Source organism: Salvelinus fontinalis, chromosome 6, assembly GCF_029448725.1.
Source record: "Salvelinus fontinalis isolate EN_2023a chromosome 6, ASM2944872v1, whole genome shotgun sequence".
NCBI classification, from domain to species: Eukaryota; Metazoa; Chordata; class Actinopteri; order Salmoniformes; family Salmonidae; genus Salvelinus; species Salvelinus fontinalis.
Genome location: NC_074670.1, coordinates 78,257,060 through 78,274,151, shown reverse-complemented (window position 1 = coordinate 78,274,151; position 17,092 = coordinate 78,257,060). Strand labels below are relative to the sequence as shown.

The 17,092-nt window shown below is 43.9% G+C and overlaps 1 protein-coding gene across 4 annotated transcripts; it reads right to left on the bottom strand.

Moving 5' to 3' along the window:
* Nucleotides 1–196: 196 nt before the first annotated feature.
* LOC129858501 (mothers against decapentaplegic homolog 5-like) lies at nt 197–16,875 on the bottom strand. 4 transcript variants are annotated; one of them, XM_055927778.1, is made up of 9 exons: nt 16,761–16,875; nt 11,879–11,981; nt 11,301–11,494; nt 10,867–11,082; nt 9,900–10,178; nt 6,646–6,747; nt 2,137–2,358; nt 805–1,061; nt 197–547 (listed from the first exon to the last, which is right to left on the bottom strand). In XM_055927778.1, exons 3-9 carry the CDS (start codon nt 11,485–11,487, stop codon nt 404–406), a joined length of 1,407 nt encoding a protein of 468 aa, XP_055783753.1. In that variant the 5' UTR covers nt 11,488–11,494; nt 11,879–11,981; nt 16,761–16,875; the 3' UTR covers nt 197–403. The 4 variants fall into 4 exon arrangements, with proteins under 4 accessions (XP_055783753.1, XP_055783751.1, XP_055783752.1 ...); XM_055927776.1 differs by lacking the exon at nt 16,761–16,875 and adding an exon at nt 15,763–15,924; XM_055927777.1 differs by lacking the exon at nt 16,761–16,875 and adding an exon at nt 15,763–15,924 and having other exon boundaries at nt 11,301–11,491.
* Between the last annotated feature and the right edge of the window lie 217 nt (nt 16,876–17,092).

Below are 17,092 nucleotides of genomic sequence, written 5' to 3'. Positions count from 1 at the left end.
TCTTCTGCTTGTAGCCTCCATTTTTCTTTCTTTAATTCTGCTGCTCTGGGTTCAACATCCCTTCTGCAGCCAGATACTGTAAACAGTTCAGCCTTTTAACATCTCCTTTCACTCATTAAAACATAAAAATAAAAATAAATGTTTTTTAAAAATGTGTAAAAGAACCTCCCAGCCTGGCTGGTCTGGTCTTGGGGGGGGGGGGGGGGAACCATTAAGACACTGAAGAGATAGGGTCGAGAGTCTGGTATGGGGGGCACCATTAAGACACTGAAGAGATGGGGTCGAGAGTCTGGTATGGGGGGCACCATTAAGACACTGAAGAGATGGGGTCGAGAGTCTGGTATGGGGGGCACAATTAAGACACCGAAGAGATGGGGTCGAGAGTCTGGTATGGGGGGCACCATTAAGACACTGAAGAGATGGGGTTGAGAGGAGAGCCCATCTGTGTCAGCACTTTATCCAGCCACTGCAGAGGGCCGTGAAGGTGCACTTCTATCCAACAGGGGGTGCTGGTGACATCTTGTCGGTGATACTCAGCTCCCCAGCCCTGTTGGGGGGGAGCGAGAGAGAGAAAGTTAAAGCTGGGTCATATTCAGTAAATGGTCAAAAAAAGTAATGAAAAAGCAAATTTGTCCAATCAGAAATGCTTGTTTTCCATTGCAGTGTTATTCTCAACATTGCAGAGTTTCGATTTCAATGAAATTAAGATAATTTTAAAAAGTTGTTTCCACAAAACATCTATTTTTTAAAACAATGGACAAGATCATAAAGCAGTGTTGAATCATAAATGTAATTGTATATCACCTTTACAAAGCTCATGCGGATGGTGCACATCTTGGTCAGTTCGTAGACAGCCTCAAAGCCATGGTTCACAGACTGGGCCAGTAGCTGAGCAAATTCCTGGTTGTTAAAGATCTTTAGACTGCAGCCACTAGGGATCTTACACACCGTGGTGGGGTGGAAACCATGGTGGTAGTTACAGTTACGGCTCTGAACGAAGATACTGGTGTCACTAAGACACTCTGCATACACCTCACCTCCTACATAGTACAGGTGGACGCCTGAGAGAGTGAGAGAAAAAAGAAAAATGCTTGTGTTTCTAGCTCCAACAGTGCAGTAATACCTAATGCTTGTGTGTCTAGCTCCAACAGTACAGTAATATATAATGCTTGTGTTTCTAGCTCCAACAGTACAGTAATATATAATGCTTGTGTTTCTAGCTCCAACAGTACAGTAATACATAATGCTTGTGTTTCTAGCTCCAACAGTAATATATAACGCTTGTGTTTCTAGCTCCAACAGTACAGTAATACCTAATGCTTGTGTTTCTAGCTCCAACAGTGCAGCAATACATAATGCTTGTGTTCCTAGCTCCAAAAGTGCAGTAATATCTAATGCTTGTGTTTCTAGCTCCAACAGTACAGTAATATATAATGCTTGTGTTTCTAGCTCCAACAGTACAGTAATATATAATGCTTGTGTTTCTAGCTCCAACAGTACAGTAATACATAATGCTTGTGTTTCTAGCTCCAACAGTGCAGCAATACATAATGCTTGTGTTCCTAGCTCCAACAGTGCAGTAATACCTAATGCTTGTGTTTCTAGCTCCAACAGTAATATCTAATGCTTGTGTTTCTAGCTCCAACAGCACAGTAATATATAATGCTTGTGTTTCTAGCTCCATCAGCGCAGTAATACATACCGTAATGCTTGTGTTTCTAGCTCCAACAGTACAGTAATACCTAATGCTTGTGTTTCTAGCTCCAACAGTACAGTAATATCTAATGCTTGTGTTTCTAGCTCCAACAGTACAGTAATATCTAATGCTTGTGTTTCTAGCTCCAACAGTACAGTAATACCTAATGCTTGTGTTTCTAGCTCCAACAGTACAGTAATACCTAATGCTTGTGTTTCTAGCTCCAACAGTGCAGTAATACCTAATGCTTGTGTTTCTAGCTCCAACAGTACAGTAATACCTAGCAAATAAACAACCCAGAATACAAAATCAATTTTTTTTAAATGCACGTTTTAGTTGAATGTCATGCATGTTTGTCACCATTCCGTCTCCACTCTCTAAACCTCTCATCTAATTTCAATCTTCACAACCTCAACTAATCTCAATGTGTTTATTCTCACCTTTGCCAATGTGGCGGCGTGTGTTCTCTATGGTCGAGTTGCGGTTGACGTTGGAGAGCAACCCCAGGCAGAAGCGGTTCTTGTTGTTGGAGGGGTCGGTGAAGCCGTCCACCAGAACGCTGGTAGAAGAGGCATGGTAGGCCTCACCCACTCTGTTGTTCAACTCATAGTACACAATACTGCACCAGTGGCTCGGTTCCTCATACTCCACTGGCTGCACATCTACAGGGACAAGGTGGAGCAGAGGGTCAACTCATAGTACACAATTCTAGACCAGTGGCTCGGGTTCCTCATACTCCACATCTACAGGGATCCTTCTTTGTTGCAAAGGGAAATGGATGCGTAATCTTGAAATGTATAATTTAAAACTTGATCAATTCATGAATGATGTGGTGCATTTGTAGTACCCATAGTTCCCTTTCAACTTCGGTACAACATACTATGGGGAGTCACACTCCTGCGACAATCACACCTGACGAGGCCAATGAAATCTGTGCCTCACTGGGAGACAAGCCTTCCACAGGTGATTAACGTGAGGCTTGGATTCATTCCTTTAATTATTCAGCTCATCACCTTGGTGTGAACGCTATTTAAAACAAACTGGAAAACGAGACAGTCTTACGTTGCGCCAACTAAATGGTCCCTTAGTGGTATATTCTCATTCTAAAAAGGAATAAGTTCCAAGATGTTGTGTCTCTGATACATGTTCCTACGGCCTCTCCTGGTATAAACTGCTATTGGTCTGGTGTCAAGTTCACCAGTGTCGCCATATTTGAGTTACCCTTTATTTAGGATTATGGCGAAGACGGTATGTAGAAAGTTGAGCTCCACTCCATTTTGGGATATAACATGTTATAATCCTTTATAATTGTCTCATCTAACTGTATAAAGTTCCTTATGAATGTATACGGATCAAACTCTCAGTATCATGATGTTAACTACCTGGCGCTAAACATATATTCTGAACGCCAACTCTGCTAGCTAACGTGGTGTCAAATGGCTAACGTCGCCAGAAACGGTCAAGACAAAGTTGTATTTTCATGTACAGGAGCTGGAGGAAGGTAGATTCATAATAATCTGAATCTCACACCTACGTTCTGGGCTTTATTGCTGCAGGTAGCCTAGTGGTTAGGGCGTTGGACTAGTAACCGGAAAGTTGCAAGATCAAATCCCCGAGCTGACAAGGTAAAAAACTGTCGTTATGCCCCTGAACAAGGCAGTTAACTCCCTGTTCCTAGGCCGTCATTGAAAATAAGAATTTGTTCTTAACTGTCTTGCCAAGTTAAAATACTACAAAAGTTATAATAATTGGCAGGTATGTTGTAATTTATTTATGTGGTGAAAATGTATTTTTATAATAGCATCTCTGAAGTTAGCTGATTGGTTGTATTTTAAGCCTTGGTTCACGTTACTGTAAAATACAACATGTGTTCTCGTGATGTGCATTCTTTGTAAAACTATACGATAACATTGTGTTATTATATCCATGTTGGTCTATCATTTATGACTATGGTGAAGACCGAGCTAGAGGAATGTAAATTCATAACCTGAACACCTTTGCGTTTTATTGCCAGACTAATAAAACAGGGCACTCGTCTGAACTCGATGATCCTGTGTGCACATCAGTCCTGCAAAGTAGTGACAGTGAAGAATCATGGGGTGACACTAATAAGCCGGGTACGGGTTTGCAACACTCACGTTTGTCATCTTGTATGTCTCGGCGCACACTCAAACTGCCCTCGCGCCAATCAGTTTGTGCTAGGGGAAGGCTGGCACTGTTCCCCTACTAGTCCGCAGCGCAGGTTCTCGTGTCAATTGTGGAGTTTTTTTTTTTAGGGGGCTTGGTGTTCCCGATACGGACTTCCTCTCCCGGGTGTCCGTACCTCAGCTGAGTCTAAGTTGAGGGACGCGGAAATTGTTTGGGTCGGTCTGGTCTAATGTCTCCCGGCTCCTGTATGCTCCGTCTCCGGTTATGGGTCGGTCTGGTCGAATGTCTCCCGGCTCCTGTATGCTCTGTCTCCGGTTCGGTCTGGTCGAATGTCACCGGTTATGGGTCGGTCTGGTCGAATGTCTCCCGGCTCCTGTATGCTCTGTCTCCGGTTATGGGTCGGTCTAGTCGAATGTCTCCCGGCTCCTGTATGCTCTGTCTCCGGTTACGGGGAAGTATTCGAAGAGAGAGGGCGACCAGGTTCATGCGTTTGCCTTGGTTAAGCACCGCTTGACTCTCCTTCCCAGAAGGGTCCAGGTCCCACCTTGGTGATCCGGTCTTACGTAGACTTGAGACCAAGCTAGCTAACAAGCGCTGCATATCGTGCTAGCCAGGTTTGCCAACTTGCCGAGGCAAGCTAGCTACTGCTGCTAGCTATTCCAGCTTCCTAACGGTGGAATTGCGTTGATAGCTCACTTGTTTAGTATACGTAGCTAGCGTTAAATCGCTTGGTTATTCTAAACGGAACATGCTGCTGTCAAAGAGGACTGCTAGCCTAGAAGCCTTATCATGGCTAACATCAGCTAGCAAACATAACGTCCGGCGAATGCAGCTCATTGTCTTTCCCCCGGCGTTATGGCAATCACATTTCTATTTCCTGGAGTTGGAGGGAGTGGGGCTCGCGGGCACCTCCAATGAGGAAGCAGCCACCGAGCTCTTGGCTCAGGTAACCCCCCTGGAGCGAGGGGCCTTAGCAAGGGTCTGAGCCCCTCCACAAAAACTTTACAGTAACATCAATGCGCCCATGTTTGGTTCCGACCAAACAGGGTGCTACGTCAGCCATTGCCAGAGCGCCATGTACATAGATGAGGTAAAGTGGTCAATGAAACGCAGACATTGTAACAAGCCCACAAATGTGGTTACTTAAGTCCGATTTGGCTGCATAACATTTAGAATAGAGGTGTGCAGAAATGGCCATACTCTTTTTTTTTCATAATCATATCCGGAAATGTAAAGTTGATAGTCGGATAGGATGAGTTGTGATAAATACATTAAAAACAAGTGTTTTAATATGCGTTTTAAGTCGATTTTGGCAAAATACCTCTGCACAATCTCACTGCCAAAAAGCTGCAGATTAGGAGCAGCGTGCAAACGTGTGTGCTCTCAATTTGCAGCGGGCAGCCAAATTTGTCGGATTAAACATCCACGTTTAATCTTGTTTTCCTACCCTTGCCCTGCTTATTAGATATTACGCACATCGATAGCTTGACAGCAAACGTCCTCGCCATGTGATGCATCACAGTAGCAGGCAGCAGTAATCTAAATGATCAGACCGAAAACAGAGGAAAAGTGATAGGGGTGTAATTATGACGCAAGTGGAGATGGAGAAATACAGCGTCACTCTATCCAATCAGAGCAGCAGGATCAACGTACAGCCCACCCTTCTCTTTACAGACAGGTAAACTAGCCAGTTGAGTTAATTAGACCACGTAAAACCTTATACGACTGACATGAGAAAGTCTTTTTTGTAATTATCAGTGATATTAATCGTATCCAGAAAATTGCCTAAATCCGTTACAAGACTTGTTTTGTCCAACTACTCAGCATACCCCCTAATGTAGTAGTAGTCCCCTTTCAGGTTTAGAAGTGGCTGCTAAATGCTAATTCCCGTTCGTATAAGGTAATTAGCATAGCTAGCATTCAGAAATCGGTGTTTTTTTTAGAAACTGTAATGCAGTTGATTGGTGATCACATGACCATGTATTGGTCTTGACATCCATACAAGCATTATACTCCGATTTTTTCTTCAAAAGAGTGACATACATGTAAACAATACCCTAAATGTAGGTTAGTTTCGCTGGGGGGCAATGAGGAGACACTGGATATTTCCCCCCCCACACGTTTCCATGGCAATTTCATTGTTTTGGTCCAGTTCGATTGACCTCTTTACTGCATCTATAAGGGGTCTGACTTCATCCAGGCTATACAGTCTCACGTTTGAAAACTTGTCCATGTTTATCCCCTAAAAGTGTAAGCCGTTGAGGGGGGGTGGGGGGCTGTCCCTTTTCCAGCTGGGTTACAAAACTGCACATTTTAGAGTGGCCTTTTATTGTCCCCCAGCACAAGGTGCACCTATGTAATCCAGCTGTTTAATCATCTTCTTGATATGCCACACCTGTCAGGTGGATGGATTAGCTTGGCAAAAGCGAATTGCACAGGGATGTAAAACAAATGAGAAAAATCAGCTTTTAGTGTGTATGGAACATTACTGGCCTCTTATTTTAGCTCATGAAACCAACCCTTTACATGCTGGGTTTATATTGTTGATCAGTATAGATCCTACAACCGAAGTCACTAGAGTGCGACTCCCCGTAGTATGTTGTACCTCATTTCCCTCCAGGGAACAGTAGGATTTCAGTTTGTACTGACTGCTATGTGATCAGGTCAACGCAGACAAATAGGATAAATAAATCAGTTCCAATGAATGAAGGATGATGTCTGAAAGCAGGAATTCCTGATTGCTTAAAGTGGAGAAAATAAAAAAATCATAAAGTGTAAAAGTTGAAGGTCAGACTCCTCACCCCCACTAGGCATGTTCCTGGGCACGCTGCTGCTGGTCTCCATGGACCCCTCCTGTCCCATCTGCTCGTCAGGGGGCATGTAAGCCGGGGGTGGGGTATCAGCTGGAGGAAAAACACCACAATGGACGGATAGTTAGGAGACCAGATGCTGCTGATGACAAATGGCTGTCCACACACACACAGACAGGACGGACACATATACACAACTCCCAAGAGCAGTTAAAACCCATCCACCACCACAGGATCTTTCTCTACCCGGAAACAGGTGTAGGGTTTCACACACATCCGCCACATGGAACACTAATGTATGGACAGTCCCATAAGTGTTGTATTACACAACCACTGATGAACACAGAAATTGAGAAAAGTTTCAAGTGGTGTGTGAGTGGGGACTGTTGGTAATGTTTTCTAATGAGAAGACTGGTCTTCCTACAGACCAGACAGACCAAGCACCAGTGACTCCGTCAATAAAAAAAAAGTGGTCAGATGAAGCAGATGCTAAGCTACAGGTCTGTTTTGCTAGCACAGCCTGGAATGTTCCGGGATTCTTCCGATGGCATTGAGTACTACGCCATATCAGTCACTGGCTTCATCAGTAAGTGCATTGAGGACGTCGTCCCCATAGTGACCGTACGTACATACTCCAACCAGAAGCCATGGATTATAGCCAACATCCGCACTGAGCTAAAGGGTAGAGTTGCCGCTTTCAAGGAGCGGGACTCTAACCCGGAAACTTAAGAAATCCCGCTATGCCCGCCGACGAACCATCAAACAGGCAAAGCGCCAATACAGGACTAAGAGCGAATTGTACTACACAGGTTCCGACTCTCGTCGGATGTGGCAGGGCTTGCAAATCATTACAGACTACAAAAGGGAAGCACAGTCGAGAGCTGCCCAGTGACACGAGCCTACCAGATGAGCTAAACTACTTTATGCTTGCTCCAAGGCAAATAACACTGAAACATGCATGAGAGCACCAACTGTTCCGGATGACTGTGATCATGCTATCCGCAGGGCCAGATGGATTACCAGGACATTTACTCCAAGAATGCGATGACCAACTGGCAAGTGTCTTCACTGACATTTACAACCTCTCCCTGTCCGATTCTGTAATACCAACATGTTTAATGCAAACCGCCATAGCGTTCTTGGACACAGTGAGTAAGGCAACCTGCCTAAATGACTACTGACCCATAGCACTCCCGTCTGTAGCCATGAAGTGCTTTGAAAGGCTGGTCATGGCTCACATCAACACCATTAACCCAGAAACCCTAGACCCACTCTAATTTGCATACTGCCTTAACAGATCCACAGATGATGCAATCTCTATTGCACTCCACACTGCTCTTTCCCACCTGGAAAAAAAAAAGCACCTATGTGAGAATGCTGTTCATTGACTACAGCTCCGAGTTAAACACCATAGTGCCCTCAAAGCTCAGGACTAAACATCTCCCTCTGCATATCCGCCAGGCTGATCCTCAACACAGGAGCCCCTCGGGGGTGCGTGCGCAGTCCCCTTCTGTACTCCGTTCACTCATGACTCCAACACCATCATTAAGTTTGCCGTTGACAACAGCGGAAGGCCTGATCACCGACGAGACAGCCTATCGGGAGGAGGTCAGAGACCTGGCCGTGTGGTGCCAGGACAACAACAACATCTCCCTCAACGTGATCAAGACAAAGGAGATGATTGTGGAATACAGGAAAAGGAGGATCGAGCACGCCCCCATTCTCATCGACGGGGCTGTAGTGGAGCATGTTAAGAGCTTCAAGTTCCTTGGTGTCCACATCAAACTAACATGGTCCAAGCACACCAGGACAGTTGTGAAGAGAGCATGACAAAACCTATTCCCCCTCAGGAGATTGAAAAGATATGGCATGGGTCCCCAGATCCTCAAAAGGTTCTACAGCTGCACCATCGAGAGCATCCTGACTGGTTGCATCACTGCCTGGTATGGCAACTGCTCGGCATCTGACCATAAGGCGCTACAGAGGGTAGTGCGTAAGGCCCAGTACATCACTGGGGCCAAGCTTCCATCCAGGACCTCTATACCAGGAGATGTCAGAGGAAGGCCCCAAAAAATTTGTCTTAGGCTCCAGCTACCCTAGTCATACTGTTCTCTTTGCTACCGCACGGCAAGCGCTACCGGAGCGTCAAGTCTAGGTCCAAGAGGCTTCTAAACAGCTTCTACCCCCAAGCCATAAGACTCCTGAACATCTAGTCAAATGGCTACCCAGACTATTTGCATTGCCCCCCACCCACTCTTTTTGCACCACTGCTACTCCGTTATCTATGCATAGTCACTTTAATAACTCTACCTACATGTACACATTACCTCAAATAAACAGTGCCCCCCGCACATTTGACTCTGTACCGGTACCCCCCTGTAAATAGTCTCGCTATTGTTATTTTACTGCTCTTTAATTACTTGTTCCTTTTATTTCTTATTCATATATTTTAAATGACATTGTTGATTAGGGGCTTGTAAGTAAGAATCTCACTTGAAGGACTACACCTGTTGTATTCAGTGCATGTGACAAATAAAATTTGATTTGGAATTAGAAAAAAATATATAAAAATGCAACAAATAATTAAACAGCAGTAAAATAACAAGCGAGGCTATATAGAAATGGGTACCGGTACCGAGTCAATGTGCGGGGGAACCGGTTAGTCGAGGTAATATGTACATGTAGGTAGAGTTAGTGACTATGCATAGATAATAAACAGAGAGTAGCAGCAGCGTAAAAGAGGGGTCTGGGTAGCACATAGAAGTGACAGCACTAGCTACAAAAAAAATACAAAAAGCCATATTTCCTGCTGCAATTATGCCTGACTACAGCAGCTCATGCATCTTTTCATCAGCAAATCTCACTGGCTGGAGATAGATAGCTCCTATTCTGATGTGTATCTATCTATGTTGGGCCTAGCGATGGGCCCACTGACTAACACTCAACCTGACGCCAGGCTTTGTTACTCTTTAGTTGGCATTTTGATTGTTCCCCCTGGCTGTCAGAGGACCCTGGTTTGTATCATGGACTTATCATCACAAACTGTTAGAAATCACACCAAATTGTCCTCCACTAATTTCTATTTACATTCTCACAGAGGTCAAAGGCAGTGTGAGACCAGGTGAAGTGTACAAGTGTGAATACATGACATAAGCTAACAGCATATTATGTCGTAATAGCAGCCATGGTAACTGACTATCAATAAACACATAGGTGCATGATATATGATAGGAGTGTATACTGACATCTACCTGGAAGCTGGAAGGGGCTGGAGGGCCCGGAGCTGGCAGGAGAGTTGGGGTAGGTGCCCACCCCTCCGCTGGAGGCTGGGGAGGGAGGGTAGGGGGAGTTTGGGGAGATTGGGAAGGAGGTGACGCTGCCCCCGCTGTGCTGCTGGAAGGACTCTGGGAAGGTGGCGTTCAGGGGCATGTGGGGCTCGTTGTGAGTCATGTTCCTGAACTGGACCAGGAGGCTGTGTTGGGGGTTGAACTCACTGTGGCGAGGCACCAACACCGGAGGCAGCACTGGTAGAGAAGAAATTTAAAAAAATATATATACACATTGGGATTGAAGAGACTTTAAAAAATAAACCTTGAGACACTGTACAGTATTTCATCTGAAACCAGTGAAAACATAGGTACTACACATTAATGAAGGAATGTCGTCATTTGGGACTGTTGTGCATTTCAACTGAAAGGACTTGCATCCATCTAGCCTTCACATTTGAATGAAAGTGCTTTCAATACCAGTTCTCTTCTTGTTTCCCATTACATTCAACAACAACAAAAACATACTATATGACGCAGATCCTATTGATCAGGTCATTTTGAAAGTCCTTGTCCTGTGCTCTGCTCCTCCCCCTCCCTGACTGACAGCTCTTCATTAACCAATACAAAAGGTAAATATCACGTCGCGCGCGAGGAGACAAGAGAACACATTTATCTCTAAGGACGCAGCCAGAATGTCCCATATTGTTTTGATGAAAATCAACTTGAGGCAAATTTATTGGAAACTCTAATCTATATAGTATGAATAGTCCGTACTCTGCATTCACTTAAACGGTAACTTAAGACAAATGAGCCTTACTGTGTCCTACGCATTTCTTGTTGAAAGACGTGGACAACAGCCACAAATTAATCACACGTATAGGCTAAGGTCTTGCAATGCATTAGATTGAGTCGATATTGTAATAGGAACGAAAACAAGATGTACCTGGGCTCTCTACTCTCTTGTAGTGGTAGGGGTTAATGCAGACCTCCTTCTGCTTGGAGCCGAAGGGGTAGTCACACACCTCCAGAGGTTTGAGCTCGTGGTGAGACTGTAGGTCGGGCCACCTCCACACTCTGCAGTAGATAACGTGGGGGAGACCTTTACGATGGGATACCTGGAGACGACCATCCAGAGACCGAGGGATGGTCACACACTTACCTGGCAGGGCAGGAGATGGAGAGACGGGTTTTAGGAAAGGGGAGAAAATATCTGGACCAAGTATTATGATGATCTCTCTCTTAGTCATCTAGAATACTCTATGATCCAGAGATAGACACACACCGTCTGCCTCACACACACACACACACCTGGCCTGAAATTGACAAAGTATGACACCGCACGCACACAGTACACTACAGACAGACAGGGTCACTCACTGGGTTGCCCTGGGCTGCTGAGGGCTTTCTCCAGGTCCTCCATGGCTCCCTTCTTCTTCTTCAGTTTCTTGACCAGGGCGTCAACAGCCTTCTCAGCCCATTTCTCCTCTTCGTCCCCCTGCTTCCACCCCAGCAGACGCTTCACAGCTGGACTGGTGAAGGAGAACAGGCTGGACATAGAGGTCATGGTGCTGCTGTCCGGGGTGAGAAGGAGTGGAGGGAGAGAGAAATGTACCAGGAAGTTAGGGGATTGACGAGTCCTCTTCTTGGATTGTGTACAACAGGGAGAGAGAGAGAGTCTGTGTTTGGGGAAGGGGAGTGTAGAGAGGAGGCTTAGCCTTGCACACCAAGGACAGGAAATAGAGGCAGGACGCAGGCAGGACACAGCTGCTGCTGCTCAGGAAAGGAGAGCCTGCCGTGAGGTGGGATGTACCCTGGAGCTGGGTCACAACCAACCCCACTGAGGGGAGTGCAGTTTGGGGAACAAGTTCAGCTGAGATCAGGCCTCTGGGACACAACAGCCCAGAGGATTTACAAAACGTAGCTAGTCAATAGGCAGGCATAAATAGGAAAAGGACCTATTATCTCCCTCCTCTTCTCCCTCTCTCGTTCTGTCTCTCTGGTTAGGTCCGTACCATATGATGAGGTGGCTACAGCTTGGGTAAAGGTCTAGTGTGGAACCTGGAGGGGGAAAAGAAGAGAAGCTGTGTTAGAAATATATTGCACAACAGAATCCTCAGGTCAGGTGACATCTAAGGCCAGGGCGATACCAGTATCACCATACTCCTTAGTATCGTGGCAAGGAAACAAAACACTTAGCGGATTTGACTTGTTTAGGAAAACAGCCCTAATGTTGGAAACAAAAGTCATGCGGTTTTGTCATTTACCACCCTATAGCAGACAATATTTCACATACAGCAGCTTTTTAAGGACCAAAGAGTTGGTTGACCAAGATTTTTTAGTTGAGCAGTGGCAAATATTTAAGCAATAAGGCACAAGGGGTGTGGTATATGGGCAATTTACCACGGCTAAGGGGTGTTCTTAGACACAGCGCAATGTGGAGTGCCTGGACACAGCCCTTAGCCGTGGTATATTGGCCATATACCACAAACCCCAGAGGTGCCTTATTGCTATTATAAACTGGTTACCAACCTAATTAGAGCAGTAAAAATAAATGTGTCAAAACCCATGGTATACAGTCTGATAAACCACGGCTGTCAGCATTCAGGGCTCGAACCACCCAGTTTATAAATAAAAAATGATTTATGGCACACGAGATGCCTGTCTGAGCGGACTAGTCCATAGTGGAGGCCGCGGGGATGGCACACCAGTATCACATTTACCATCATTACTAATCTACAATGTTTGTTTGGTTACGGTAAATTCTGTTAATATATTGAATGTATTATTACAGTCTTACATTGTTGGAGTGGACACGTTGTTCGCAGAGAGCACAACCTAGGCTACACTTGTGAGGAAGGTTTTGGTTTATTTCATTCCATTTATGACTTGTTAATTTAGTAATCGTCTTTTGGTTTGGAGCACTCCTGTCAATCTTGAGTAAGGATGTGCACCTGATTAGGCCTACTACTATGCCTATCGGCTACCTGGCCTGCGTGCAAATGTAGGCCTATAAAAATGTGGCCATTTGGGGATCTGATCGTATTTCTGGATTGGCTTAGCGCACCACCACTAACGAGTTGTGGAGTTTCTCAAAGTAGTGTTTTCTTTACCTCAAAACAGCAAGTAAACTAAGTCCGTCTCTACATCCATTGAGAATGACAATAGTTCCTTAACGTAGCCTATTTGACAAATCTTTCCAGCTCTCTCCCCTTCGATGACCACTCAGCATTGAAAGGGGAAAAAATGTTTACACCGGATCAGAGCGTGACGTCATAAAAATCGGCCTACCCGATTACTTCTTATCCCTTGCACAAATATCCTACAGCTGTGTCAGTTCATACAATGTTTCAAGTTCCTTGAAGACAGGCCATGGGTGGCCAAGGTGATTTATAGGATAGATATATATATATAAAAAAAAATAATAATAATATTTTTAAATCAGGCTATTTTCTACATGTGAGCTGCAATGTTTTTATTTGTTGGCTTTATGTAGGCTACTTTTACCTATTGCCAATGGCAACAGAAGTTACATTTAAATAGAATTTTGATTAACCACATGCTATTGATTTTGAACTATGAAGACTATTATAAATTAAACTGTTCCACGAAAATGTGCATATGAAAATCGTAACTGACACAGACCAGCGAAAATGTTATGTTAACTTGGCACTCCAAATAGAAAAAGGTTGCCGACCACTGGTGTAGCCTATTAACGGCAACTGCAGGAGCATAAAAGGCAGAATCGGCAAAAGCCAGCAGCAGCAGAAGGGTCGGGAACAGGTTTATTTGCTATATTGATCTCTGGCTCCCTCGTCAGTAATTTGCGTCTTCATTTTTAAAAATCGCGGTGCTTAAAGCATCAGACTTGCTCAGTAGCCTACATGTAGTTGATTTTATTCAAACATAGGGTGTGTCTATATATGGTAAAAAAAAAAAAAAATGGTCGAATCGATTGGTTAAAAGAACAGACGCCTCTCGGTCAACCAAGATTTTACTTTTTAGTCTGGGACAGCCATACTGGGTGGACAGAGACAGAAAGAAGACAGAAAATACAGGCATTGCCACACAGCTGTTGAAAAACAGCCCTAGCAGAGAGGATGTGAGGCCAGTGAAAGCTCCTTTCTCATCATATCCCTCCCTTACGGCACACAGCTGTCCAACAACACTAGGCAGTTTAGAGCTTCATGTTCCATTGTTACAATAGAGGAAAAAAGCAGTAGTGGAGTCTTATAGGCAATGAAATATACCCTACACTTCAGTCACCACAGGGAAAAATTGTGAGCTTTGCATGTGTGATGAAGTGAGATGGCAGGGAATACAATGACAACTAAATGTAGCAGATACTAGCTAGGCTATTCACTGACTCTAAATATCCATGCAGGTGTGTCGTTTCATCCATGACTATATGGATAACTAGGTTATAGGTAGGTAAGCAAGCTCTCTGGACACAGCCCGTCTAAATAGTCGGCTGGTTTCTGTGAGGCTGTAATGCCAAGTGAGCGACGACAGCAATACAATAACGACAGGAAACGAGGTGCACAGAGTCCAGTGACTGATAACATCACTTCACACCTAAGTCTTTTCCTGCCTGGCTGTCCTGTAGCAACAACACAAACAGTGTCTGGATGAAGAGTCTGACCGTCACCATGGGTACTAGGTTTTGAGAGTGCCTCACTTGAATAACCATTGGGCAGAACAGAATCTTGTTGAGATGAAGCTGAGAAGTACAGCGAAATGTATAGCAACATTCAGACTGAGAAAATAACAGAACTTTAAGACAATTCTGACATGGCAAGCTCTGGCTACACGGTGAAAGTGAAGGGCGAAACAAAGGATGGTTCAGGTAACTAAGCATGAGATGTCTCCCCATCCCCACCCAAGGAGATACTCAAGAGAATATTGCCTAATTGCCTGATCATTTATCTGACACCAGACACCCACACTATCCCGGAGGTCTGACATCATCATTACTGCAGGATGACAAATCAAAATGCCTGAATACTGGATTAAACTGGGTGGCAACATCTCAGCTACGGGGTTGAATACATTATCTAGTGACTTTCATATTGTGTATCTTTTTAAAACACATTATTCAAAGCTTGTTAAGGTACATGATCCATAATCACAACCACTATACCACTGAAGCTTGAAATCAACACAACATGTCCCGATTCCCTAGAATACACCGTTGTCGACGTAGTTAGTTACATTGAACACTGTGACAAAGTAGCTTACTTCCAAAGTAGACAATAACTGTACTTGCTAGCTAGCTAAGCATGACATGTTAACTAGTAAGTATACAATTTGATGAAATACACATAGCTAGCTAGCCATGTGTATTTCGTGTCAGAGATCTATATCAATAATTACGCATGTAGCTAACGTTAAGTGATTATGGCTAAGAGTGGAAAATATTCATTTTCATCTATTTCGCTAATTTTGCTATCTCGTTAGCTAGTTGGTTAAACTTAGCCAAGTAGCTACCGTTAGCTAGCTCAACACGCTACAAGTGTATTAAAGTTAGCCAGTTGGTTATCGAGTTGAACCGAATTGATGGTACAATCAAAGTTGTTCGTGTGGTTTTACATGACTGACGTTAACACGTCCTATTTTGACCACAAATATCGTCTTTATCCCCCCCCATTCTAGCTAACTAGCTACGTTCTCCTCCACCATTCCAGAGATAACTTTTTCAATCACTTCTCTAGCTAGCTAGTTACACCCCACCCCCTCTGGAAAAGTACCCAAGCCTAGCTTTACTGATTAAAACTTGGTAATTGTGTAGCCTACCCATGGAAACATGCTTATCTAGTGGATAAGCTATCATTTAATCGCATACCTTTCAAGAACTGAGGCAGGCTGGTCGCTTCCTTAGTACTTTTCTCTATTTAAAGCCGTTTTTTTTGTGTGACTTTTTCCCCCCAAAGCCTTTCCCAAACTCTCCCCGACTCCTCTGTCCAAGCGTCAAGTAGACTGGGAGGCGGAGCGCATATCCCTCCGCTAAATGAGAGATTTTACTCTCAAATGTTCTTGATCATCAGTTTCTTCTATTTTACACTTTGTCACGAGTCTTCTTCAAATGAGGGCTATTCCATGTTAACAGAGTGATGCTGATACATTTTAAAGTGAAAAATCTGAGTATGTCAAACAAAAGCCAACGATTGCAACCATACAACTCTATGTAAAATGATTCCTTTTAAAACAATTTCCACAGAACAGTCCACAAAAACACATTTACTTGAAGAACAGTTCAGATGCAAAGTTTGGTAACAGAATGACGGTTTGTGCTGTTTGTGCTGTCATTCTGTTACCAAACGTTGGATCTGCACTGCTCGTCAAGTAAATAATTATTATTATTTATTACATTTGTAAAACACTTTTCATTATACAGAATAATCTCAAAGTGCATAAAATAAAATGTAACCAAATAGAATACAATAAAAATTAGTTTTTTTTAACTGTTCTGTGAAAATAATTAAAAGCAGTCCTTGTGCATAGAGTTGTAATGATTTGTTTAACTTCGCAATGATGTGTCTTTATTGGACATACATTTTAAAATGAAAAATCTGAGTCTCACCATCACTCTGTTCCTGTGGAATTGCCCATGAGCAGCTTGTGTAAAGAAATATATTGTAAAGAAAAATTATCATAATCGTACATCAGCAGATACTGTGATCTGTGGTCCACTGAATCAGACAATACAGGACTGTCTCACTAGCAGACTGGAATATGTTCTGGGATTCATCCAATAACATTGAGGAGTTCACCACATCAGTCACCGGCTTCTTCAATAAGTGCATCGATGACATCATCCCCACAGTGACTGTACGTACATACCTCAACCAGAAGCATATGAATTACAGGCAACATCCACACTGAGCTAAATGCTAGAGCTGATCCTTTCAAGGACCTGGACACTAATTCAGACGTTTATAAGAAGTCTCACTATGTCCACCGACTCTGACAATCACGTGTGTTCCCTCTCCAACCTCTAGGTCACCAGGCTGCTTGTTATGGCGCACACCTGTCACCATCGTTACGTACACCTGCGAGTCAGACTCACCTGGACTCCATCACCTCCTTGATTACCTGCCCTATACATGTCACTCCCTTTGGTTCCTTCCCCAGGCATCATTGTTTCTGTTTCCTGTCTGTTGTTTGTGTTAATT